We start from the raw sequence: 27,666 nt of genomic DNA, 5'->3' as shown, positions 1-27,666 counted from the left end.
CTCGCGTACAGTACGCACTGTGATACTCTTAAGCTCCTGGTTCTGGCCACACCCTTAGCACAGCCGACTGAACACGTTGGACCAGTGATGACTCCCAGAGGGTGTGTCCCGCTGCTGTGAAACGCAGCACTGTTCACCAGCACGTCCTCCTCCTCCTCTTCCTCCACCGCCTCCTCCTCCTGTTTTTTAGAAAAAGCTGAAGGCGCCCACACTCAACGCACCAACGCCAGAACAGTGCTCCTCTCTAAGGGGGGAAAGTGAGAGAAATTCCCAGAGGGTTTGCCCGGAGACTGCTGGAAATTTTCCCCTGGAGTAAAACCTGCCGAGTTAGGATACTTAGAGGATATCAGAGGCTCTCCTGTAACCATGGGGGACGTGGTTTCCTCTCACCTGGATGAGGATAGGCGGGAGATGATTACAGGTAAGATGAGTACCGTTGCGCGTTATAACAATAACTTATTACAGAGTTTTGACCATGTTGTTGCCTTTAAGAAAATCGATTTATATTACTTTTATCATCTAAACTGCAGAAATCAAGTATAGACGGTTACTTTTGTGCCACCGCCTTGTAGGTGTGCTTTACTTGAAGGCTTCCCATGAATCTCAACTCCACTGCAGCCCTGTTTCTTAGAGATAATAAGTAGGTTTCCGATGTTGCAGCATGTTTGTATAAGTTATGGACTGACTGCTATTTAAGTCTCAGATTGCTCCACAGAGTGAGCTGGGCAGCAGGTCTGGGCGTCTATTAAAGTCATGCGAGTAGAAGAACAATACAAAGACTGAGATACTTCAATGGATATAACGTGATCCCTGTCCTAGAAGTAGCTTGGTGATGCGTTCGAGTATCAAAACCACTTCAGGAATTTGGGAAAAACTAGTGTTTTTTGTTTTTGTTTTAATGCATGGAGTTCAATCTTCCAGACTTGTCATTTCCTAAAACTTTTGTATCAGGGTCATTTCAGCCTCAGCTGGGATGCCCCTTTAGTTCAGGGTTGTAATCCTGTTTGTGTGCATACGCTGGCAGAAGTACTCCTATGAGGAAACCCAGAATTATTCTCTAGAGGCTCAGGCACCGAGTGTGTTTGTTGGATTTTCCTTTTGTGAGCAGAAATAGAAAAAAAGTGGGAAGAATCACCCTGTTAGAATCTGGCTGTTGTAAAAAAAAAAAAAAAAAAAAAAAGGTAGTTCACATATAAAAGGATAAATATCAAATGTAACTTCTCAAATATGAGGGGTTTTGTTTTTGCCTTTTGTGTGACTTTGGGGGTTCTGGCCAGAGAAATACATGTTTTCTGCTGTCTTATACTGATCCAAAGTTGATCCAAAGATGTGTGACATTCAGAATGAGCAGAAACTGGGCTTTAGAAAGTACAAGCAAGGTGTTCAATGTGAAAGTTCTTGACCTTAGGAACAAAGCAATCTGGTCTTACTGGCTTTTTGGAGCCCTTAGCCACATGTGCTGGTCTTCATTCTTGAAAGGCGCTCAGTCAGGTATCATCATGTGTCATAATGTAAGGCTTGTTAATGATAAAATATGTTAAAACTATAAAATGTAGGGTCCACATGACTGTGGAAAGCTGCGAAGGTAGAAAATATGACATTTAGCTACATGCAGGCCTTCATCGTTAAAATACGCGAGTGCAGTATTTCCTGCTTATGAGTCCACTCAGAAAAAGATCCATATAAAGAGACTAGTCAGAGGGAGAGGGGAAGATAACAAGTGAAGCAGGTAGAAACATGTCACAGGCCGTCTGACTCTCACACACACCCCTCTCTGTGTTGTTCCTGCCAGTATCTTCTACAAATCAACACAGTGAAAACACCCACGTCAACAGAAGACAAGTGAACACCTGTGCATGTCTTTAAAGAAAAAAGAAAACTTTCTTTTTATCCAGGTCCCACTTGTCGATGTGTTTGCACCTTTTAAGTTCGTGTGTGAGACAGGGTAAAGACCAGTCAGCGTTTTTGAGTCAGGAATCTTGTTGTGTCTAACTCCCACAAAGGCAACTACTCAATGATCTCCTCCCCTATAGGACCCACACAGCAACCCCATGTGTGTGAGACACATGCAAATCATAACTGCCTGCTGACCCACATGTTCACCCATCTATGGTCTGCTTAAGGCAGAAATAACCAACAGACTCAAACCTTGGCCTAGATATGTGCTGCCTACTATCAAACCCTTGAAATATAAGCGATCATCCTCAAAGAATAAGTTAGTAGATTAATCGTTTCACAGCAGGTTTTAGATAAAAACAGCCAAAGAATTAGAGTCAAATCCAGTCAGCTGTTTCTGGTGATCAGCTGACTTTTCTGGATCGAGTCACAGTGTTCACCTTTGAGGAGCTGCACGTGTTGCTCTGAAATTTGCTACAAATGAAATGAAGATGGTAGCTTTGATGCTAAACATTAGCATGACAGCATTGTTACTTGGAACAAAAAAAAAAACTGTTCAAAAATAAAGTTAAAATAAAAAAAATGTATTTATATTAGAGATCAATAGAAAAAGAACTAACACTGCAGTAAAAAAGATAAGAAGCTAATAGTTAAATTCAGCAACAAAACATGAACTTTGCCATGTGAGTGACACCGCCCTCTTTTGCCAACATGACGCAAAACAGGTAATTATAAAAAGGGACAACATGCCTAACTCAGGCACACCTCAGACTGTTTGTGCACACGGTTTTATAAATCTGTTGAAAATAATGTTCACGCTCATGTCTGCCTTTTTTAGTTTTATTAGTATTTTACCATTTTTACTCATCTACTCACCTATCTGGCTAAGCCTTTTGATGTTAAACAGTGGATGATGATTGATGATGACGACGATGACTGATAATGATTGATAATGATAAGGATTGGTGCTTGATGACGACTGATTGTTATCAATCATCATCAGTTGCTGGCAATGATTGATGATAATGAGGGTTGGTAATTGATGACGACACTGATTGACAATGACGACTGATTAATGATAAGTGGTGATGATTGTTTTCTTTCTCTCCCTTCACAACAAAACTGTAAATCCACTCCTATAAAAAATGCACAATTTGGTTTTTAAGCACCGACAGAATTCATATCCAACTCATCTTTATTAATCATACATTTATTCCATAAATATTATATTTGCCTTAGGAAATTGTAATTATTCTAAGAGAGCCATGGTATTCAAAGAATCCTGAGCTCAAACCTTGGGCATACTAGCAGAGGAGAACTTCCAGTTGGGAAAAAACTTCATAAATCTTATTTTGGAACAAAGTCAGCAAACCTTTTAAGCCTTCTTAAATCATGTTTTAAGGGTTGTTGTATACACACAGTTGTTATGCCCCAGTGAGCCTGAAAATTTAAGTCAATTTAGATAATGCTCCAAAATAGCTGCAAAGAAGTGCATGAATGCATTTCAAGTTGGCTGCAGTTTCATTACTTATTGCCTGAAAGAATTTGTCACTGCAAACTGCTTTTCCTTTGCTGTTCTTCGGTTTTCCTACTTGGAAAGATTGTGGGCCCTGCTGTCCTTTGCTAATCTTAAACCCACTTCAGTGTACATCTACTGAACAATGCCTTTTTGTCTGCAGTGTCCTTCTGCCATCAGTTCCTCCATGCTCTTGCCTACTGTTATTTGTTATTCATTACAAATGCACTTAAAAAATTGAAGGAATGAAACAAAGGTTTACATCAAGGTCATGAATCTGGGTTATGGGCTTAAGATTTTAAGTAAGCATAGGAAGCACTGATAGAGAGTCTGTAATTCTTATACAAGAAAAAAAAAAGAAAGCTAAAATATGTGGTTTTTTTGTTGGAGGTATTTGTGATAAATTACTTTCCAGCTCAGAGTCTGAAGCTAACCCTAACCATTTCCTGTTTCATTTAATCCTCTAAAAGGACATGCAAACACTGGAAAATACTTAAGTATGGCGTATAAAAAGTACCAAAAGTTCCATTTTTACTCTATTCCATGATGTCACATGTAAAGTAAATAGCAAACAAGAGATGGAGGAGGGTTGTAACAACTATAGCACATGGCTATACAGTTTGAATGAGAGAACCGAGTATGTATTTTATGATGTGGGCTTTGTTTTAATTTCTAAGTGCTCATTTACAGCTTCCTAGTCTGCTGATTTTGGCTCAGCAAGGCGAACGGTGGAAAGTACCAACTCTCTGCAAGTTTGCAGTGGAGGCCACAGTAACCGGAGTGTAATCTAGAGGAAATTTAGCCAGGATAAAGAGAGTTTCCATCCAAAATCAGATATCCTCTGCATTTTTTCTGAGACTAACTGTTCTGAAGGCAGACCCTGTCTGATAAACCCACCGAGGATGAAGAAAAAAATCCTTCAATAAAAGGAATGGAATGACAAACCTGACGAGAGATTCAAAGCCATCGTCTGGAACAATTTAAAGTACTTGCTGATGTTTAGTTTTTCCAGGTGCCTCGCTATCTTGCAGCCCCTTAACCTGCCCTCCCCTCTCATCCTGGTATGTCATGGTGTTTTTAAATGCGTGTCCCTGTCCCCAGTCTCCTCCGCATTCCCTCCATCTATCCTGTCCTGTCAGCTCTTTCCTTCCTGCTCTCCCACTGCAAGCTGGCTCCCTCCTTCCTGCGTCGTTCCTTCCATAAACAGATCATAGTCAACACTATATGCTGCTGAATGAGCCAAAGACACTGATCAGCTCGAACACCAACTCTTTTCCAGCATTAGAACGTGGGAAAAGCCTTTGTCCCCTCCAGCAGCTTCTCAGTCTATTTATTAGGAAGCTGAATGATGACAGATAACAAATCTCGAGGATATGTGGAACACAGAAAAGTCTTTCAGCAATACCAGGAGGCTTTGCTTTTATACAAACAAGGACTTACGCTAACAGATATATTCAGAACTTAATAATTTGATATATACAAACGATGAAGAGAAAGCAGCTGCCATTTACTGGAGCCTGAGCAAATGTTGTCAGGTTTTGGTTTGTCCAGAACCTCCAAACTGCATTAACAAATGTGCACTGTAGTCTGAAATGCTCAAAGAAGTTACAAATGGTTCGTTTGTGTAAACTTAAATATTCCTTTTAGAAATTCAAGTTTGAGTTTAAATATCAGATTTTGAGATGACTTAAAACAAGTTAAAGGATCATTTCAGAGTATTTTTTTCTACTGTATTGTGCACTTACCTAATAGTATTTTTTCATGAGAGTTGGCATTATTTCAAGTTATTTGCATAATAAATTATGGACGTCGGCTGAAATATAATGCATGCTCTTTTTTTTTTTCTTTTTTTTTTGGCCTGTCCCGTTTGGCTCTTTTGCCATCAGAATTGTTGTCTAAAGGCAAAGAAAGATGCCCAACGGATTTACTTTACCAAACTGACCATCCCAGCCTTGCCGTAATGGTCCATTTGATTCACCTTTTATTGTTTATTTTATTTTCACTTACTGAATACGGGACAGACTTGACTGGGGGAAAGAAGGGGAGAAAGAAAGAGGGAAAGAGAAACAGCTGAGAAGAGGGACGGGGGAGAAGGGCAAAAAACAAAAACCAACAGAACGGGCAGAGAAAAAAAAAATGCATATATCGATCACCTGGATCACCTGCTGAGAAAGAAAAAAGAAAGCAAGCAGAAGAGAACAAGAGTAATAGAATAAACAACATCACAATGATATATGGGAATATGACAGTAAATACTAAATATTAAACATTATTGTGCAGCACATAAGATCAACAGAACACAGTGTGCTTTGAGGTAGGAGCCAAAAAGGGTGTAGTTTGTGGGTGTGATCACCCGTGTGTACACCTGTGAGCATGGACGCGCTTGTTTTTTGTTTTTTAAAAGGTTCCTTCATGTAATAATCTGCTAGAGGGTGTGGGGGGGCCACAGCCCCGTCCTCCAGGGCATGAAGCAGGTGTGGAGGAGATCAAAACTCCAGACATCCAGAGGCCCCCAGAACACAAGAGACCAAGGAAGACCAACAGAGGGGCAGCCGCGCCACTGTCCCGGAAAGAGCTGAGGAGAGTCCCAGATGAGGGCTCACTCAGCAGCCGCGGAGCAGAAGCCAGGGGGAGTTGCAGTGACGCGCCCGTGAGCTCCGCCGGCAGCCAGCTGCGCCTGAGTGACCGAGCCCCAGGCCGAGAGGCCGGGGGCACCCCACCTCCAAAGTGGCCCGAGCGAGCCCCAGGCCCCAGGCCCCGATAAGCGGCCGCCAAGGAGTGAGCCGGTGTGTACCTGGACGCCCATCCCCGGACACAAAGAACCACCAACGCACCGATGTCTGAGGGGGTCCGCCACTGGCAGGGGGAGTGGTAGGGGGAGATAGGCCTCCAAACCTTGGAGGGCCTGAGATGTCCCCAGAGAGGTGGCGCCTGACACCCAACCTGACATATAGACACAGACATACAGGCACACACAGATACAAACATCCATTCCAGATACAAAGATACACACAGATACAAACATCCATTCCCACCCTCATGCTCTCATATGCACTTACTCCACACTCAACCAACGTGGAGACAGACATAAAGAGACGTTGTACACACGATCACACTCCCCAAGCGTACTCTACAAACCGGGTCTAGGTGCCCCCGCCCCTGGAGGGGGGAACTGCACCCAGACCCAGGTGGTGTTTCCCTTTTCCCTGCGGTGGGGGGAGGCAGACCTAGTCCTAGCCCCCCTGCTCCAGCAGGTCGCAGAGAATGGGGGTGAGAGAAGACTCCAAACCTCCCTCCACCCGCTCATTGTAGTGTTGATGCATGTGTGTTCTAAGGTGCATTTAAAACCCAGGAGGGCTTGGAGCTACCTGCCAGAGAGCAGCAGGTAAGCGCATGGTCCCTCCTGCTAGCCCTCAATGTCTACGTGTATTTAACATTGAGAGGTGGGCAACGATGCCAGGGGTGGGGTGTACACCCTGATGGTACTTTGGACTCCGTGTATCGTGCCCACCCCCAAGATCCTATATGTATGTGTAATGAGAGTGTGAGTAATGTGAATGTCTAAGTTGTGGGATAAAATTGAGGCAGAGGCAGCCAGAAGGGGACAGGGGGGGGGGGGGGGGGGTAGCCTCCTCTGCACCCTGGTGACATACCCCTACTCCAAGGCCCTGCATGTGTGGGTGGTTGTGGTGGAGAAGGAAGAGGGAGGCAGCTGGAGATGGGGAGGGAAGGAAGGGAGGGGCAAGTGACCCCTCCCTGGGGCCAGCTCCCCCGCTGACCCCAGTATAATGCATGCTCTAATATACAGTGCTGTTGCTACATTTTGCTCTCAAGTTACTCAGGTTGAGTCATATTTACATTTTGCAAAAGTTTTGATTCACCAATCATTTCTTCATAATTTGTTTACAGTGAGGCAGACTTTCTTGTAAATGAATGTGATCTTGAGCAATAGCTCCCCAGGTTCTCTGAAGGCCTTTCAAAGTTTTTCTTTGTTTTTTCACTCATTTTCAGCCCAGTCCTTGTACCTTATCATTGTCAGAGGAATTTCTTTCCTTTATTGTTGTTGATAACACTGATTGTTCAAGCACAAAAGCAGCTAACAGTGTTGTGTCTATATGTAACAGACAACTTCGTAAAGGACGAGTTTTAAATTGTATCTTTAGGCATTTTATTACTAGTAGCCTGTCGCAAAAAGAAAACAATCAAAATAATTTATTCCTATTTCTCTAGTTGAATCTATGAAAGATGCCGAAGATGACAGAGCAAAAGAAATAGTATTTTTCCACCAAGAAGGTGGTTCCCTAAGAACTGTAAGCCAAAATTCATAAGGAAGGGAAAGTGGGAGAAAAGGCTGAGAAACCAAGTTATGAATTCAAATTTGTCATCAATATGTGCAGAGGAGGTCAAAAGAGAGGTGCAACAGTGAGTTTCTACAGCCACCTGTAAAACACGGTGGAGGCTCTGTACTTTAGACAGTGTTGTTGTGGAATTATGAACACAGAAGAGTACCATCAGGTTTAGATCCACTATTCAACGCCACCTGGAAATCATCTAATCAACAGCAGCTTTGTTTTTCAGCATGACAATGACACACAGTGTCAATGCACTAAAAGCATATCTGGGTAGAAAAAGTGCAATGGAACATTATCAGTCATGCACTGACCTCCCAAGAGCCCATAATTAAAGCCCATAATTAAATCCTTGCAATTAAAGCAATGTGGGAACATCTCGACAGAGGATGGAGCAAAGGGCAGCCAACATCCAAAGGAGAGCTTTAAATGACCTTCAAGAAGCCCGGAGAATTATTCCTGAAGACTACTTAAAGCATTTCAAAGGCAGCTTTCCTCAGACAGTTCAGGCTTTGTTGAAGAATAAAGGTGGTCGAACCAAATATTATGAAAGCTACATAGTGTAAACTAAAAATACTTTCATTTATTCATCATAACTGTAGCTCTTTGTTCGTGTTCCTCCTTTTAAAGGTTTGTGTGTGTAAAACCAATATTTCCAGCGATGCAGTCGTTCCATAAACTTTTCTTTTGATTGATTTGACTTTTCTTTTGTCTTTTGATTTAAATGTAACATAGTTTAAATTCAGTACGATTAAAATGAAATTGAACAAAACAAAGTGTTGCTTTAAAATTTATGTAATGACTGAAGTAATACTTCAGCTGTGAGTCTGTTAGAGCTTCACTTAATACAACGGTTTGTGCCGATCATACATGAGAGGTACCTCTTTGTTGAGCTTTGCCTGAGAATCGCTATCTCAAATGTCCACTTTACATTTTATTATATGGGAGTTTTCATAAAGAACCGATAGCAGGAGTAAAGGTTGAGGCCTTTAAATAAGCAAGTGAAAGAGACAGCGTGCCTTCACATGAGAACAGCAGCTCTTTATCTAACCCAGTTAATTTTTGACAATGAAATTTAAACTGCAGCACTGGTGACTTTTGAAAAACATGCTTGGAATAGAGTGAACCAGTCTGTCCTTTCAGGAATTTAATTTCTTTTCTCTCTGACTTGGGTTGCCAGATTCAAAATAAAGTATTAAGCATTTAAGTAGTATAATTAGGTCAATTTCTGACTTTATAAATCTCTAAAGTTACCTTGTGAAAGAAAACTGCAGAACTTATCTTTTGTCCTTCTACTATAAGACATAAGATAGATTGTGTTAATCATGCACTGGTGCAGAAGACGACGCTGATTTTGTGTGTGTGTGTGTGTGTGTGTGTGTGTGTGTGTGTGTGTGTGTGTGTGTGTGTGTGTGTGTGTGTCTCTGTCTCTCTCCCCCTGCAGCTCGGACCAGAGAATGGATGAAAGAGTTCAGCCAAGTGTACGAGCAGCAGTATGCAGTCGCCCTCTTCAACAGCGTCCGCTTTGAGATAGAAGGAGGAGGAGGGACGCAGTCTCAGCTGCTTCACAGAAAGGTATGACACTTGGTCATTCAATGGGAAAAAAACAAATAAAATAGTGGCCTCCACTGGCCCCCTCAGACCCCCTCTGTTTATATTTCTGAACATTTAATAAAGCCACAAGAGACAGCCCGGTGGAATAGAGCGTGGAGAGGTGGAGGTATGCTCTGGATAGGAGAGGAATAGAAGTCAGTAGAAGCAAGACAGAATGCATGTGTGTGAATGTGATGGAGACGCGTGAAACAGTGAGCCCTGTGGTCAACCATCCAAAGCAACAGACAGTGCTAAAGAGATGAAGAAGAGAGGAGAGCACAGGCATGGTGGAGCAGGTGGAAACGAGTGTCAGGAAGGATATCAGTAAAAGTGAAAGAGAGGTTTACAAGATGTTAGTGAGACCGGCCATGACGTGTGGTTTGGAGATGGTGGCACTGACAAAAAGACAGGAGTTAAAGGTTTTATTGGGAGTGAGCAGGATGGACAAAGTAAGAAATGAGTACATCAGAGTTTTGGCATTGTTTAAACATGCACACAGGTGGGACAGCCAACAGACTTTGATGATGCACACAGTGCATGAATGAGGTCATCTTTGGGAATGTACAAGGACATTACCTAATGAGCAAGCCCCCTGCTTTATTTCTCAGCGGTCTTTGTGTTCCCTATTATCTTTGTGGTCACTTGTTGAAGGCTGGATATTTTTTTTTTTTAATCCATGTTTTCTAACTCTGGAGGGAAAGTGGAGCACATTTTACACACGAGCAGAGGTGCTGTTTCTCTTATGCAGGTTCATCTTTTCTGGTCACTGTGTGGGAGTCAGCTGCTCGTGTGATCCAGCACACAGCAAGAAACTATCCTGTTTCAAAAGACTGAGTTATTAAAATACTGGACTAAATGTGTAAAAAAAACTTTAATATTTAACTGTAGTGGAATCTATTTGAACCCCCTTCCCATTTTTTAACTTATAGATAAATACTTGATTGGTTTCTGAGCTGATCGGGCACTTTTACCCTCCCACTCGCCACCACCAGTGACCCTGTCACAAAATCCACGTAAAAGTCTGCAGCTGTTAGCAAACAGAAGCCAAGCCATTTTATAATCATCATTATGTTTTGGGCCTATCGTTTCAGTCGCTCGGAAGCAGTAAGCCTTTGTTTTTTCTTCCTATCTGAGCAATTATTGTTTAATCCAAGACAGGAAAACAAAGTGGGTGGTGTATATCCTTTTGTAAACATGTTTCAGTAAAAAAACAAAAGAAAAACAAAATGAAAACTCCACCCTGTCACGTTTGGAAAAACCTGTTAAGCGTCAAGTTGATTAGTTATGGGAGATTGTAACAACACCCAGTTGTCTCAATAATGCACAGTATACACACCTGTTAGAGTTTGTATCCTAAGGTACAGTAACGCATGCAATCTTTTGTGTGTGTGTTTGCATTTTTCAGGACCCTCTGGCAGGTTGCACCATCTTCTCAGGGAGTCTGTTTCAGTACCTGGAGGAGAATCGGAAATGGAGGAATCGTTTTGTCTTTGTGCCCAAGGACTACACCATAAACCTCTATGAGAGCAAAGCTGTGAGTAAAGCTACTTACGGCACTCGACCTATGTCCGGTTAGACAATTTGGTCACCTGCATGAAAACCATTTCACCACCAACAGGCACACGAACGGGGACTGCACCCAAAATTAACCATCAACTGCGCCGGGTACAAGGCCCTGACGTCAATGGAGGAGTACATGGAGCTGATTAATAAAAGTCTGCCAGGTTAGAAAATAACACACAATATACAGTTGTTAGTCATCAAATTCTGAAATGACTAAGCCCCTTTTAAGATGCAAAGGGCTCAAAATGACTCTCTCTTTGGGTTTTTGTGGTGCTATGCCCACATTGTTTAAGAGTTGTCCACCACATTGGACATAATAAAACTATGGCTTGTAGATATAAAAAAGAAAAAAGAAAAAAAGAAAGTGAATCCACCATCTGGTTGGTGAGTGCTTCCTGGAGGCTGCTGGCAGTCACTAGGTAAAATCAGTCTCAAGGAGCAGTGCTGTACCAAAAACCTCCTTATGATTGCTTTCGTCCCTAGCAGATTGTGACCATAGTTATTTCTAGTTTGCATTGCTCCATTCACAGTTTCACTACCACCCAGAGTTGCTGGTGAGCATTTGTAGGTGAGTCATCGTATTCAATGCAAACTAGCCAACTGCAGCAATCTGCTAGCAGCCAGAGCAAGTGCAAAGAGGTATTTCTAACTTGTTGGGGAATACACATTTTTGCCTAGCAACTGGGGTTTCCCAGGAGTCATTGACTCGACTATAAGTCTGTGGGACTGGGACCTTATTCGTTTAACCCTATAATGTGACCATGATTGTCCGTACATCTATAATGGTGGAAAGTTATGACACGATTAGCGTGTCTACAAAAATAAATACTTATGTCATTAGTATATTTCCCCCCCTCCACAGTTTGTCGGATTGTTATAGTAATATTAAACATCATTATTTCCCTCTCCTAAAGTGCTTTTGAAATCTCAATTCATCATCTGGTCCATTGCAGGTGTCAAGGCCAAAGTGGGCAGTAACCCATTCATCAAGTGTGCAACCGGGTTCCCCCTCATCCTGTGGCACCCATACGCCCGCCACCACTACTTCTGTGTGATGACCGAGAAGGAGCAGAAGAAGTGGCACGCTGTGCTGCAGGATTGCGTCAGAGACAGTAACAATGGTAACAATGCAAACACAAAGCAGCACATAAATCGGAAGTGACAGAAACGACTAGAAAGCCAGAGGCTGTGTGAAGTTAATGCAATTCGGATCATATGTACATCTTCTGAGCATGAGCAGTGTTTCTCTCTCTCCACCTTGGCAAACCTCTCTTCCTCTGTACCTTTGTTGGCAGTTCCGATGAGGGTGTGTGTCACAGTGTGAAGCTTTTACATGCCATCTGAGTGAGCAGGTCGATCTGTGCACATGAAATGCTGAAGGAATGGGGTGTATTTGTTTTGTAAATGTTGTTGCCATTGGATCAGATCTACACTCTGTGCATCATTTACAGTCAAGATGAGCATCTGAAACGCTCAAATAGTAGACAACATTAGAAACACAAGAGAAACAATTCTATGTTTGAGAGAAAAGTAGCTTTCTGGTTTGCTTTCTAGGCTATTTTTGATGGTTGAAGTGCAGAGTATCACATAGTATTGCCATATCATTTTTTAGCACATTATCAAATTTCTACATTATGCTTTCTAAAGAATATTGCCAAATCATGCTTAAGCACAAGGTCAACCCCCAAAGTCCCATTCCAATTACTTTGTGCCTTAAGGAAATGGATAGGTACAACGTGTGTGTACAACTTGAGGGCTAACACAAAGCCACAAAAGACAGAAAAACACAACTACTGCCAGTTTAGAATAATTGGATGTCCTACGCCTCAACATGCATGTCAGAAGAATTTAGTACTCTGAGGAAACGCAGCTACAGGGAAGACTAGCTAACTAAAGCTAACCTATACCAACGTGCTGCTGCCCCAATTCATTTGTGAAATATTTGTAGTTAGCCTCAAGTTTCCAAACACTGTAACTCATATGTCACTATTTAGAATGAATTAATGAATAAGTTGAACTGAAACTCATTGTTAAATGAGAAATTTCCCCACTAAGACATTACAATACAGTTGCTGCCTTCACTGAGATCCTTTTCATAGCTTTTGTTTGAGCTTTATGGTGTTCTGGAGGATACAGCACTGTTGGCACTTTTAGCATTTCATTTCACAGTGAAAGGATTGTCTAATTAGGGTGGATGACTCCTCTTCATATTAGTTTCTTTCTTGCAAAAGTGTGACTCATGTGTCATTGTTATTAAGACAGAGATGAGACATCCTGGAGGATGTGCAAACAACAGTGTAATACATTTGTGTGTGTGTGTGTGTGTGTGTGTGTGTGTGTGTGTGTGTGTGTGTGTGTGTGTTGCAACACTTGGCTTTCCAGGACTATTTTGAGATTTACGTTTTGGAAGCACCGTGATATAAATGACCCGCCTTCTTCCAATAGTTAATTTGCACATTGGCTGCAAAGTCGAGCTCTGATTGGCAGGAGGAACACGGGCACCAGTTTCTGTGGTATGACTGCACATGCATGCAGTCTTACATTCAGCGTGCCTCACTTGAGATGAGATTGTATTTTTCATTTTTTTTCAAAAACAAACTTGAACGATTTGCTGCTGCACTGAAAGTGATCTAGCTTGTTTGGATCCTCTCGGTTGGCAGAGCATGCAGTTAAGTTGTCCCTACTTGTGTTTTAAGTAAGTGAGTGCATTGATCACATTAGGTGTCACTGTAATAATCAAGTCACTTGCATCAAATCACTCAGCAGAAAGATGCCAATCACCCGTGTGTATAGTTTGTACAGCTGTATCCAATGCAACTTAAGCAGTTCTGCGTCACGATTAATGCAACTAAACTTCGTTCACAGAATTTAAAATACTAAATAAATGGCGCCAAGATCCTCACCGGGCTGACAAAGTTGCTCAACCTGATTCAGTTTCTTTCAGGCTTGGCAGAAGAGCCAACCATTTTGCCAGCCAATCATGTTGCATGAATTCAAGCGTTGTGCTTAACCACACAGTACGATGCTCACAGCTGTTTGCATTTGTATTCATTTAAATACATCCAGCGTGTGATGTATTTAGTTTCTCTGTACCTTCTGTTCCAAAAAAAGGAATTAGAAGTCAGCAACTGACTTTTTTGATCAACTCTGTACCAACTCACCTGTTACTCCCAAACACTGCCTGTCTGGGCATGCTCAGTAAGTGTCAGAGTCTTTGCCGCACATTCCAAGGTTGGGCTTAGCGAATATGTTGTAAGCAGCACAGGGTCCCCGTGGCTGTTAAAGGTAACCTCGCTGCTCTTTGGGTGTGTGAACTTGTATTCATGTTTTTTCTGCTTTGTGCACACATACTGCTTCACTTCAGTGCTCTGAGGACAACCAGATGGCATAAAAGACTCTGCTTGGGAAGAAGGATATATGGTTTTCTGTCTTGACCTTGGCCCTTTTAGTTCTTAGTATTCTCATTCAGTCATACAAATAGACAGTAGTTAAATGTCTCTCTTTGACATATTTGAAGGTAGAGTTTACATGTATGTACTCAAGTTTGAAATTATGACCGATTTAGGCAATTAAGCATAAAACAGACCATATTAGTCACGGTACAGAGGATAAAATGGTATCAGCATAGATGCTACATGCAAAGCTGTCCTTAACGGAACACAGACACCATTCAGCTGGCTTTGATAAGCGGAAACCACAAGTTAAAATGTTCACGCTGACACACCAAAGGCATATTTAAATGCACTAAAGTTCTTGTTGCTTTAGCCCTAACAATTCTTCTATAAAACAATTGGGTACTGTTTTGCATCACCTTAACAGGGTGATTTGCAAAGCGCCCTGCTAATCAGCTCCTTTAACAGGTGACATCATCACCAGCACATGTCATTGGTCAGCATTTTAAGCTCAGTATTATACTACTATGCTGCTGAGAGATGGACCTACAGCAGCTGGATGTTCTCACTGTGTCAGAGAGGCTAGTGATGTAACGTGTGCATGCATGAAACCAAAAGCTGGTCTGAACATGTTAAAGTGACTACACACCAGTCACTTTGACACATTTTACACACCAGTTCTGCTACCAAGATGGGATGTGGCAATTCACCCTTATAATTGAGCTATCACTATAAGAAATCAGCAGCTAGGCATGCTTTCAGGCACGTTGTCAGTTCATTCATTTTAAATCACAGAGTTCCAAAGTTAAACGGGACCCACACCATGTAATTATGTTCCTGATTTTCTGTCATACATCTGTACTTTTAACGATGGTGGAGGCTGATGCTAAACATGGAACTAAGGCACACTGTGGCATTGCCACCTAGCTGTTGTTTAAACCTTCAGTGTATGAGGGGCAGCCAATAAGATGAGGTTGAAATTTGGTGCCATCACTGACATCCGGTTAAACTGCATAAAACTAAAACCTCAGGACTTAAAGATTTATTTTAAAGACACACTTAAATGTGAGAGTTTGGGCTTTTCTGGAAAGGAAACCAAGCCAATGTTTCAGTTAAGTGATAAAGGAATACAAAAAGAAATCTGTGATAAGGAAAAAAGGACAGGAAGTCAGGATGTAGAAAAGTGAGGAAAGGGTCAATTCAATCTTTACTTCAAAAGAGTATGAGAATAAAAATACAGGGATGGAAATGAGCATGAAAGGTCCACTTTAAGGTGTCACGTCATGCACTCAAATGTAGTGTGCAACCACAGTCTGGGTCCTCGAGTTTCAGGAAAGAACTGTCCCTGCCCCTACTCCACTGTAGTTATCCTCATAGAGAGTAAAATGTGGTAATGACTGAAAGTGGACCTGGTAGAAGACTACCCTGTGTAAATCCAGAATTTTATTTTTACTACACTAGTTAGAAGCAACTAAAAGCACTTTGATCTCATCACCATTGGTCTCAGTTTATAATTTTACATTATTTTTGCATCTCAATGATTTAAATGCAAATCAAGATATTTCCTGATGATTCAAATTATTATTTCATCCCCAAATTGGTTTAGTTTTGTTGCTGTTTGACCTGCAGAAAGCTGTCCATGCTGCAGGGAATCACAGTCATATAGTCAAAGCCTGCTTCAAGCTTCCCGCTAGAGAACCATCAATCGTGGCCAACTCTCCACACCCACAGCCTCCAAAACCAGTCAACCATCCTCTGCTCTGATCCACAGACCACAGACTAATTAACTGAACAAGAACAGACCTACAATGGGAAAATTCAGAGAACAATAAATCCAGGTTTATAACTAAAGTAGAAGTTAAAGTAGAAGAGCATGGCGCTTCTCTGCATGCAATGTAGTTCAAAATAGAGGCATAATGGATTACATGGCACTGTTACCATACATCATGCTGTGCCAACATGCAAAATGAACAAACGCAAGGCCTCCTGCATTCACTGCTGCTGGCCTCAAGAGTTTAAAATGGCAGGTTAGGACCTATTCAGTCATGGTTGTGAAGTCTGCAGCTGATGGTATGTTTCAGAGAGTGTTTACTGTACTGTGGGTTTGGCTGGTTCCACGGGTCTGCACCATATGGGGAAATCCTACTCATGCATGTCAGTGGAAGCAGCAGCAGCAGCAGCAGCAGCAGCACTTTGACTCAAAGAAAGAAAGGAAATGTTGGAAAACCTCTTTATTCTGAAGCCAGGTGGTCTGAAGATGAAGTCTCAGATCCTCTTTGACTTGTCGAATAAATAAAAAGAGAGACACATTTGTCAAGATGAAGGCCTGGGAACTCAACTCCTGGCTTCTGCTACAGTCCCGTCAACCAGAGCATGGTGAGAAAGGCAGGGAGGGGAAATGCCTTAAATAAAAAGAGCGTGGTAAGTGCTGCCACATGTGCTATTTATACACAGTACACATACACACAGAGCAAAGAAACTCTAATCTACTCCTTGATCTAGCTTGGTTCAGACACATGGCGAATGTGTAGCGGTTTACTGGCCTGGCAGATTGTCCAGAAATATTTCTTCTTTCTCTTGGCACCAGCAGGACATTTCTCTTTAAAAGGGCAACAAACTGGGAATGCAGCAAATTTACTTTTCAAGAAAATCACACTGGTGATGTGGTCCCAGTGCATGCCTTTAAATATTAAGAATAATACTTAAGGGGGCAAAAAACCTGCCATCTATTCTTTAACTTCATCTGGTACGCATTTGTTTAGCTGCTCATCCTGAATGGGGTGCATTCTCATTACTGTTAGCAAGCTAAGAGGAGTTGACCAGAACGTCAGGGATGCATTAGCTCATCCAGTTCATGATCTATTGCAGTTCATGTGCAGTTTAATTCCCTGTAATGTGTGAAGAACAGAAAGAATGTTACAGGTTTTGTTGCCATCAGTTGGCTTTACAAACAAATTCAAATAGTTTGAAATTAGAATCACTGAGAAGTCAAGGCCCAGAACAAATGAATGTAATTTTACTAAAACCTTACCATTGCTCTTGAGGAGTGGTGGCTTTTGTGAATTGTGGAAGGACAGACTGATGACAGATGCCTCACATTCGCATGAGCTCATTGAATGATCTAAAAATAACGACATCATGACATATTTCAGATTTCTTGCTTTGAGGTAGGGCAGATAAGACTGTGTGTAGGATGTACTGAAATATCTAATGATCTGTGATACAGTAACATTAGGGACTGTATTGAGATGCAGCTTCTCCAATGTCCCAGTGAGGGAGCCATTTTATTATTGGTTTCTACCAATATTGTGACAACGCGTCTCATATAAGTGAACACTGGGGCAAGTTTTTAAACATAATTAACGAGGTACATTTTGCATTTACCACCTACAGAATTTAGGTAAAACTTTCACCAGCAGGGGCAGCATTTCACACATGGGTGGGTTGAGATGTTCTCAGCTGTGTGCTGCTATTTAACTGCCATTTCTTTGAGCTACCCCCATTTCCTCAAGGGGCTTGGTCTTTGGCCAGGGCATAGTTGTAGATAGGAATATGCTGGTTAAATAAAGGTTACCTTGACTCACTACACCATCTGGTGGTACAGATCAGTATTACACAAAAGTACAGCCCGGTTCAACCTCAGCTAATATCTCTTCGACGCAATACATAAACACTTTTGGCAAAGTTAAAGCAATCGTAGCTTTGTCAGTCATTCTTTTGGTAGTTTGTTACTCTGGATTTAAACAAAACACACGTACCTTTAAAAAAAAAAGAAGAAAAAAAAAAAGCCCAAGGCAGCGGGTATGATGTCACCCGGTTGATGACTGAGTAACCACAAGTTGTGTGTCTTATACTTTTGAAGAGTTGCTCTAAGCTGAACTGGGGGACAGTTAAATATCAGGTGCAGCATAATAAACACCTGTGCGCGCTTATCTAACCATCACCCAGAAGGGAATGCAGCTTTATCTTTCAACAGCATGCTGGCTGTAGAAGAAAAACTGAAATGTGAAAGAAAAAAAGGACCCTACTTCATCTCTGGATCATGAACGCCATTTGTTGTTAATTACCTTCATTTAACCGTGATGTGAAAATGTTTGACATTAAAAATTACTGCTACGAGCATGGCCTGGGATCAGATGAGCAGAATGACCCTAGTCTGTTTTTAACAATGGGAAAAACTGGAGCTCGTGGGGGAAAAACCCACACATGTACATGAAGTCCACACAGAAGGGCCCTACATTTCAACCCTGGGCCCTCTCAATGGCTATTCACTGAGCTTTAAAAGGCCAAGTGGCTAGTTATTATCGCTACATTAACATTTTATGGGTATGATTACAGTTGCTGTATAAAATCTAGCAGTCTTTTTTACTAATTTAGGGTTGTCTATTTGAAAAATATCCATTTTGCTCTATCACATCATATTTTTTGCAATTGTAAACATGATCCAGATATTTTTTGCTTTATCTGTGAATGCTTTTTCACATCTAAACAACAACAAAACTTTACTGATTTTCTGAGAAAGGAATATTTGTATTATTTTGGTATGAAATTGTGACAAGGCAAGCGACGGGCACATCATTGAGTTTGTCGGGCGAGTGTTGAAAACTTCCAAGCATCAACTACGGAAAAAGAGGAGCTTGGGTTTCAGAGGGAGTCACTGAATCACTATGATGACTGCTACTTCTGTTTAGTCAATATTTCTGGATACAGTTACAAAACTAAACCATCTATCAGTTGCTCTAACTTGAGACCTGTGCTGCATTCAGATGAAATAACACCTCCCATATTTACCAGCTTAGTCTGACTGACTTTGAAGATCAGTATTCTAGTAGCCCATCTCCCTCCCAAAGTTATTCACTCAGCAGCTGGAAGCGACTGAGTTGCTGGAGTCAAGGCCATCCAAATGGTCTTTTTATGGACACCGTGAGAAGGATTTTATTCTGTTCTTATAAATGAATGACGACACCGTTATGTTGATGTTGAAGGTCTTTTGGGGTCAGTGGGTTGTGAGTGTAACGAAGGCGAGTGGAGGCTGTTCAATTATAGCTGAAACGCCAGCCTAACATGTGTCCTACTGCTCAATGGCAATTACTTTACATCCGAGGTTATTCTGTCCAGTTAAAATAAACCTTTTGTTTATCATTGAATCAACCACTTTCTTGAAAACAGCAGAAATTGTATTTTTCCACACGGCGACAGTTATCACCTGTCTGGTAAACCATAAAACAGCGTTTCATTGCATTTCACATCCTAATGACGGCTTACCACCTGTCAGCATCGCAGCCATCTTAACTTAGTGCCACCATTGTGCTTCTAACTTCAGTGCCCAATGACTTCTCATTAAAAGGTGCCAAAACAAACCAGGGACCCCGGCCCTCAGCTTTTCATCAGAATTTGTTCGCTGAATGCTTCCTGTCTGGCTCTGCCCCTCCCCCTCCTCACTCCTTCTTGGTAACTTCCTGTCTTTGTCAACCTCGTCTGAGTCAGCCACGGAAGAAACACTCACATGGGGATGGTGGGCCTTGTGCACTGTAGACTTCACAGACAGCAGTTCACTACTCAGGAATGCTCGGGCTAACAAACCATTCATCCATTTGTAGAACAGGACACTTCGCTACTTCGGTTACCTCATTACTGACACTTCAAGACAAGTCAGCGTCACGGAAACAGTAGGAATAAACACTGAGAAAGATGTTTTGACAGGCTCGAGTACACAGACAGGTCTTGACAATGTTACACAGTAATACAGTTAAGACGTCACCTGATTTTTAATATATCAATGGTTGTAATGGCTGAGTTGGCACAACCTGCAATCATAAACATTATTGGTATAAATTCTACTGGCACAAAGGTCAGCATGTAAACATGAGGAAATTCTTGTATTTTTTCCTACCAGCTGATCTTTCTCTTAAGCTGAACACTGGTGTCAGCAAACAACATGGCCTTTAATGTACACCACCAAGTTTGTGCAGACTTAACAATGAATGTGATGAAACCTGATAGACTTTAAAATCCAATATATATTTTTTATAAAGTTTTTTTAGTTTCTTTGTTTCAAAAGGTGAAAAAACTTAAATATCAACACAGATATTTAGATATTTTATACAGTTAGTATGTGCATAGTTTTTAAAAAGTCATGGAGCATTTAGGGTTGATCATTTTATTAGAAAATTCTATATAACTGCAGTATATCTATTTCAAATAATGTGATAAATACTAGTTGATTTTGTCATAAATAATAGTACCAGACTTTGATCATGTTTAAATATTTAAAACTAAAACATAAAAAAGAACAAATTATACTTTTTTAAATGTATTTTTTTCCAATCTTGGCTCAATCAAGTAAAAGTGTTTACATGTTCTGAGTCAGGAAGCAGTACCTTGCAGGAATGGGGTCAGCTTAACCCACCACACCTTGGCCCTTGGCTCCACTGATGATGCAGAAGCAGCAGACAGCAGGCTTTGGATATTCTGGAAATAAAAGTTGTGCTTGGGCTAAAGGCCACATTGATTTTCTGCACCATGTTGTAGTACAAAGTGGTGTTGCTTGAAAGCAGAGCCAAGCTGTAGCACAACTTTAGCCGATATCTTGTCAACATAGGTGTTTTTGACAAAGTAACAGCAGTTGGTTCTTCACATTCTGTTTTAATGAAACATTCTGTGACATTTTGAATGTATTTTTAAAGACAGAAATTTACAATATGTAATGAAAGCCTAGTTGGAAAAAGAAACAAACTGTAAATCACTTCCTTAATTACAAAGGACTGCTTCTTTCTTGTTGGCAACAGAGAAAACACAACTGAAACATTGGTCACTTTTATTGAAAGGGAGAACTGCTCTGAATAACAAGCTGCTAATTACAGGGATGTTTTATTCCACACACCTGTTTATACTATTGTGTGGGATTCATGACTTTCCGCACTCAGTCCTTTTATGCTCCTTGACAATAAGTGAGAGAAGCCGCGCTTGACTTCAGCTCCGGGTGTATTTTCATCACACCAGCTACAAGATGAGAACAAACTTCCTAAAAAATGCACGCATGTGGCCGAGTGCTTTCTGAGCCGTTTCTATTGTCCTGTCAACTGCGAGTTGTAGTAACTATAGCAACCACATGAATCTGTCCTTCAACAAACCAGCTACTTCCTGTTTTGAGAGATGACACACTCCAGGAACCGTGACTGAATATACCGCTGACCAAAATTAGGCTCCCAGACTGTCCCACAGAGTGACTCAGATGTGATGGAAACAGTTTTTGTTGGTGTTGCAGAAACTGTTGCGATAAAGCAGCACCACACCCTTTATTCTGCACTACAAAGACATCATCCAGCACCCAATTACTAAGACACTTTTCAGTCTGCTGAGTATTCTCATGAATAGAGAAAGGATGATATCTTGTTTCTCAACTTTTGCCCATTTCTTCCCTGCCCCCGACAGGTCTGCCGGAGAACTGCACTGTTAAGACGCCGGCATTCACCGACGCTGTGAGACTCCACAGACAAGCCCGAGGACAATACGGGACCTGGGATATGATGTGTGGAACACCACCACAGGTTAATCACAAATAAATCGCAATACCATACACATTTCCACAGCACCTACAATGAGTTATAGATATTTTATATACTTTGTGACAGTAAATAGTGTGAGCAGATAGACTAAAGGCCTTGTTCTGCTCTGGAGAGTCACTTTGAACTGCGGTACCACTCTGACCAGAACCTTCAACACACAGAACTGGTTAATGTGCTGGGAAACAGAACAAGGACTACTGGCAGTCCAAGAAGCCTATAAGACTGTTTATGGAGAGGATGTGGAAGACTGGCACAAAAGTAACTAGCAGTAGGGAAAATATGTAGGCCTGAGGCTAACTGCTTAATCACTAGTAAGTGGATCGTGGGGATCCTTCTCTTAAATAGATTAAAAATGCTGAATGAGTCACAAAATGCAGTCGGGCAGCAGTCAATATACCTGGCTGACTTATCCAAGTCAGACATTATCCCACAGTTTTATTTGGCCCCCAAAAATCCGGTGTTTCGATGAGGGGGGTTTATTTTTTAAATCATTTCTGTTAAAATGGCTTTTGTCAAGTCAGGCAACACAGAAACTAACTGCTGAAAATGCTGACCTGTAATCATAAACTTTTTGTGCACTACATAATGCCACAACCTGGGTATCTAAACCCTTTACCAGTGGCTGACGTTGCTTGTGGATGTCAAATTAACATAAATACATGTGAAAAAAAACTCCAGAATGAATGATAAGCACCTCATTTCAGGAAGTTTAACTCTGCTCGCAGATTCTGTCAGGGAACAGTTTTCCGGGGCCACACCTTAATTTCTTTCTGTGCCGCTGCTCTGACACCAACTCAAAATATCAAGACTGCTGCAGGTTATGGTTAAAAGACATTTTCAGGAGCAATTCATCTTTCTCTGCGAGTAGCTCAGAGTGCAGGTCAGGGCTATAGGTGAAGCTGTTGAGAGGCCACGATGACGAATGAAACACACACCCTCTCCTCACATCAGAGAGCAAGAATGCACCTACACAAATCCTTCAAAGAGGCCAAAAACACCTCAACCCACATACCAGCAATTACAAGGACCTAGTCTCAGTCTTTGCCAGAGCCGAGTACAGCCCTGTGTTTATGGCAGCCACCTTTTAGCTATAAACACTTTCAGTCTGAATGTCAGTTTAATATTTAGTTTTCCTGAACATTACAGTGTTTACTCCATGCCACATGGACACTGAATAGAAATGTGACATAGATGTAGGTTGGGCTTTTCTACTGTTAAGGGGCCAAATGTTCCTTTTATTTCAGTCTAACAGAGACGCTGGCATTAAGGCTCATGCACGTAATGCTACAAATACTTTGGATAAACATCTAGAGGGAATTAAGAGAGAAATACAGCCAGTTTATGCAACCACTTTTATCCTTTGCTACAAAAACCAACTAAAATAATTCTGAAAAAAACCTTTTGCAGAGTCAGTGCCTCCAGGTAAAATTTCCTCGTTGTTCCATTATGTAAAGTTCAATGTTTTCAGGCCTAATTTCCAAGTAGAGATGGAGCACCATGGGTAATACAAAGGAATCCTTTGTATGGGTTCAAATGTTTTCTTAATTGAAACAGATGGCAGGGTTATGTCTCCAGGGTATTTATTGAGATGTAGTCAATCATTTTTCTGATTCCCATTATATAGCTTGGCTTTTTACATTTATTATAAGGGAAAATATGAAGCAAACACTCACCAGTACCTCTGTGGTTAAGATTAACCTTCCACTAATAAAAGCCATGCACCGTGATGCTAAATGGGCTGTTTGAATTTTCTAAAGCAACTTAAAAACATTAACTTCTACTTAAGACCAGTGTTGTCACTGAGCCAGTAGGAAATGTCGGGGGGGGGGGGGGGGGGGTGACAAAATCTGCCCCAACACCCATTATATTCAAACAATCCAAGTGGCTGTGTGAAAACAACAAGCAGTGAATGCAGCACACAGGTAGCTGGAAGCGGCATTAACAGAGAACCATCAACAAGCCATAAAGCATGAAACAGGCTCACTGGGGAAATATAAGTTGACCATAACTGAGCCATTGTCATTGTTATTAGTGGTGTGTGCTGTTAGCTTTATGGTTTACTTGCAGGCCTACAAACGCAAACAGAGGCAATGAATACAGTTTGCAAGCAAACATTTACTGACCTTGTTGAACTCATGGAGGCACAGAGAGCCTAAAAATCCCCTCCAGGTGTCGTTCAAACTTCACTGGTGATACAGCCAGAACATCAAACTCGTTCTCCCACAGAACAGGCCTCCAGCAGTATACTCATATTGCTGGTGGACTAACTCCTCAATGAAATGCTACGTTAGCAACAGCAGATTAGCATGAAGGATCAAATCAGAGGGGCAGGGCTTTAGTGGTTTAAATTCAAGGCCTTTCACAAAAGGGCCAGAGTTACCATGGTAACTAATTGCAGGTATATGTCTAGGCTAGCTATGAGGGTTTTTATTTGTACTGTATTTCAAATATTTCTCTGGCAGTGTGCTAGTGCTAGTTTTTGGCAGTATCCCTTTAAAAATATCCAATTTTAACTTACTACAGTAAATATAGAGACAAATATGGAATAACACCCCAAATAGCATCAAATGTTTGGTCTAAATGTAGCTTTAGACCAAAATTTTGACTCTGACTGCCTCATCTCACTCTGGTGTATGAAATTCGGGCTACATCTGATCTGGTGTCGCACTTTATATGTGACTGCATTTGTATCCCACATTTTAACCAAAGACGCAGACAGAACAGCAGTTGAAATAACAGTTAACAGTTTGAACCGTTATTGCGACAGAAAAAGCAAAGACCTTTACTTTCCATTAATGCTTGCTGTAGGATGACTTCTTTCATTTTAATCTTGATATCAGTGAGCCTGTTTGAGGTTGAATAGGGTCGGCTTTTATGGCCATTTAAAGTCAAGTTATACAGTGAAGGATAACATATCAGCAATCAGTAGAGCAAATATACTACAGAAAGAAAACGCTGCTGGATTTCAGGCTACAACATATCTGTTATTTGTAAAGCCCGCTGCGTGGAAAATCTATGCTGCTTTTGTCTGGCTGTTCATTACCCAGCAACATAGCCATCACCAAATATTTAGTTTAGCTTAGTTAAAGCATCATGAAGGATCTGAGCTTCGTGAGTGTTTGTCAGTTGTGAGGGCAGTGCCAGTAAAAGCAGCCTTCCTGCCTCCCAGTGTCCCACTGTGTTCATGTAGCCATACAGGAAAGAGGAGCTTATTTTTAGGCTCTATTTTTTTGTTTTGCTTTAGCTGGTTGGCATATAGTAACTATATCATCCTGCTGGCTGTGGACAGGCAGATGATTTCATAATTCATAGTATGAAATTTTTGCAAGTCAATCTAATTATAAATCTAAAAGCGTTTATTCCACGTGTTGTGTGTGTGCAGATTTTGGCTAATCTGGTGATGGAGACCCTTCACCCTGACATAAGAAACATGATCGTCCCTCGCCTGAAGGGGAAGATGCAGCAGAGGCAGAAGAACTGGATGCTGGTGAGTTTCTGTCAATCTGTACAGTAAACTTGTAAAAAAAACACACAAGCCAATCAGTGCAATCCATTTATGCTCTTGAACTCCTCCAGATATCGGATGCCGTGTACAAGCAGGTGTTGACTCAGACCACCGGGCAGTACGAAGCTCTGGTTGAAGCCTGCGAGGCCCAGAGAGGCCCACTAGACGCCAGGCTGCGAACCGATATGGACCAGATCATCACGTCTAAAGAACATGTCAGCAGCAAGATCCGAGGTATCAGCAAGAAGATATTCCAGTTTCAGCTGCCACAGACATAAAAAGTACCCCAGCTAGATTTCCGTACACTGCCTCAGTTTACATCCTCATTCGTGTGTATGCAGGATGCTGTTGAAAATGGTTCACTCGGTACTCGCTGTGACTTGACACGTAACCCCCTCGATCACAGATGTGTGCTCTATTGTTCGCCCACTATTTGACTCAGTGACATGTAGCTGTGGATTCTCTGAATCAGCGGTTTTGGCAGAGAGGAGTGATTAGTCTGATCACCGCATGCTCAAAATTCTGAAAACCCTTTTTGGACATTTAGTAACAGGTCCTGTAACTCTGTAACTAAACCTCCCTCCTTAGCAGGCATTTTCCACTTCTTCTGGCGTTTGCACATTGTTGTCACAGCTTGTTTTGCCCACTGTAACTTACATATTGCTTGGCGTGCTGAGCTCTAAAGCAGCAGAGTACCCGGTCTTTGGCGCAGGCTGGTTGTTTCCTTCGTGTGTACCATTTCCCACTGAGCTCCCACTGAGTGGAGGAACTGCATTCCTTCACCAGCACTGCAAAGGCCATTTCTGACTTTGTAAATCAACTGAGCAAAATAACAAAGGGTTATGTAAGGGATGTGAGGCTTATGCATGGCTTCATCAGGTGTAACTGTAGCTATGATCTATTTTTATATTTATATTTTTTAGCATCTGCAGTTGCATTGCGTTACACTGGGTAGAAAACCATAAAAACAAAAGGTGTGGCCCTTCCATGGAAGCAGCATTAGTGTGTTTACTTAAATGTCACCACATGCATACCAACCATTTCAACGACCAAATAATATCTCTGATATTGTTGTGACTTTCTAGCACAGCTCATTTGAAGTCGGTGCCACACCTTTGTTTTTCTTGTCATCAGCATGCGTCGCTTGTTTACAAGCTTCAGTAACTAACTACTTTTTACCCCTTCTTCCATCCTTCTATTGCTTCTGTTGTGCAGCTCTAGTGCTGCCAAAAGCAGAGCAGATCCTGCGGACCAACATCCAGCCCTACATCAACTCTATTTTGGAGGCGCTGATGGACCCCACTAGCCGAGGTTTTGCCGAGGTCAGGGATGTTTTCTTCAGGGAGATGGTGGAGATAAGCAAGAACTCACTCAACGGAGGGGGCAAAGAAAAAATGGGAGAGGTTAGTGCCTGAAAAGGCATGTCCAACCTGCGTTATCCTAAATCAGAAGTCAGCCAAGTTGTTGTTAACTTTCCCTCTCCTTGGGTCAGTTGCACTCACCACATTGCTCTTCTCTTTCTTTCTTTCAGAACATGGAAAGGCTGTCAATGCTTGCCTTCCATCCGGTGAAAATGCAGAGCTGCTACGAGAAGGTGGAAGAGCTCAACCTGGAGGGACTGCAGCAGAGGTTCGACGTCTCCAGTCCATCTGTGTTCATCAGCAGGGCTCAGATCCTTATGAGGGAGGTAAGATGCAACAACCCTCCTCTGTAATATGATGGGAAATATTAGTTTTAATCACACACTCCTGTCAGGCTCTCTGACAACACTCCCTGCTCCTCAGTAAGCTATAATACAGCAGCATCCACACTACCTCTGCTGAATTGTCTACCGCCACCTGCTGGCCAAAAAAAAGAATATGCAATTTGAATCTGAGTTGTGGCACACCTAACCTTTTTATAATGATTTCATTTTGACAGCAAATGGACAATGCAGTGTACACATTTGAACAGCTGCTTAACCAGTCGTTAGAGGCCCAGGGAGACAGTGACATGTGCAAGCTCACCCAGAGATGCCAGGACAGAGTTCTCAAGGTAAAACACGAACACATGGAAAGATCAAAAGAGGAGACGGTCAAATACACATATATATATATATATATTTAAAAATGATTCTTATATTGCTCACAGTTTTCAGATTAGATATTCCAGGAAAAACCTGTTTGTGTTAATGATGTTTGAGTCCATCAAAGTTCAAATGAACTCAAAGCAGGTTAATTTGATGACTGTCTAAAGAGGAGAGGATTTTACAGCAGCACAGAATAAGTGTTGAAAGGTCTGAATC

The 27,666-nt window shown here is 41.7% G+C and overlaps 1 protein-coding gene and 1 long non-coding RNA gene across 4 annotated transcripts in view; one reads left to right on the top strand and one right to left on the bottom strand.

Moving 5' to 3' along the window:
• niban2a (niban apoptosis regulator 2a) overlaps nt 1–27,666 on the top strand; it is a 31,397-nt gene continuing 3,731 nt past the window's right edge. The window contains exons 1-11 of the mRNA XM_026174376.1: nt 1–421; nt 9,206–9,336; nt 10,760–10,888; nt 10,973–11,078; nt 11,871–12,038; nt 21,744–21,859; nt 25,260–25,364; nt 25,454–25,616; nt 26,598–26,785; nt 26,914–27,069; nt 27,303–27,416. Of these exons, the coding sequence (XP_026030161.1) occupies nt 367–421; nt 9,206–9,336; nt 10,760–10,888; nt 10,973–11,078; nt 11,871–12,038; nt 21,744–21,859; nt 25,260–25,364; nt 25,454–25,616; nt 26,598–26,785; nt 26,914–27,069; nt 27,303–27,416 (1,431 nt within the window). The 5' untranslated portion in view covers nt 1–366. The remainder of the gene's footprint in view (nt 422–9,205; nt 9,337–10,759; nt 10,889–10,972; nt 11,079–11,870; nt 12,039–21,743; nt 21,860–25,259; nt 25,365–25,453; nt 25,617–26,597; nt 26,786–26,913; nt 27,070–27,302; nt 27,417–27,666) is intronic.
• Nucleotides 9,761–24,448, bottom strand: LOC113026018 (uncharacterized). 3 transcript variants are annotated; one of them, XR_003272862.1, is made up of 6 exons: nt 24,001–24,447; nt 20,690–20,780; nt 17,341–17,430; nt 10,907–11,071; nt 10,691–10,807; nt 9,761–10,613 (listed from the first exon to the last, which is right to left on the bottom strand). It is a non-coding gene; the product is annotated as an uncharacterized LOC113026018 (long non-coding RNA). The 3 variants fall into 3 exon arrangements; XR_003272861.1 differs by having other exon boundaries at nt 9,761–10,807; XR_003272863.1 differs by lacking the exon at nt 17,341–17,430 and having other exon boundaries at nt 9,761–10,807; nt 24,001–24,448.

This window comes from Astatotilapia calliptera, chromosome 7, assembly GCF_900246225.1.
Source record: "Astatotilapia calliptera chromosome 7, fAstCal1.2, whole genome shotgun sequence".
Taxonomy (NCBI): domain Eukaryota; kingdom Metazoa; phylum Chordata; class Actinopteri; order Cichliformes; family Cichlidae; genus Astatotilapia; species Astatotilapia calliptera.
This window is presented reverse-complemented; position numbering and strand designations above follow the sequence as displayed.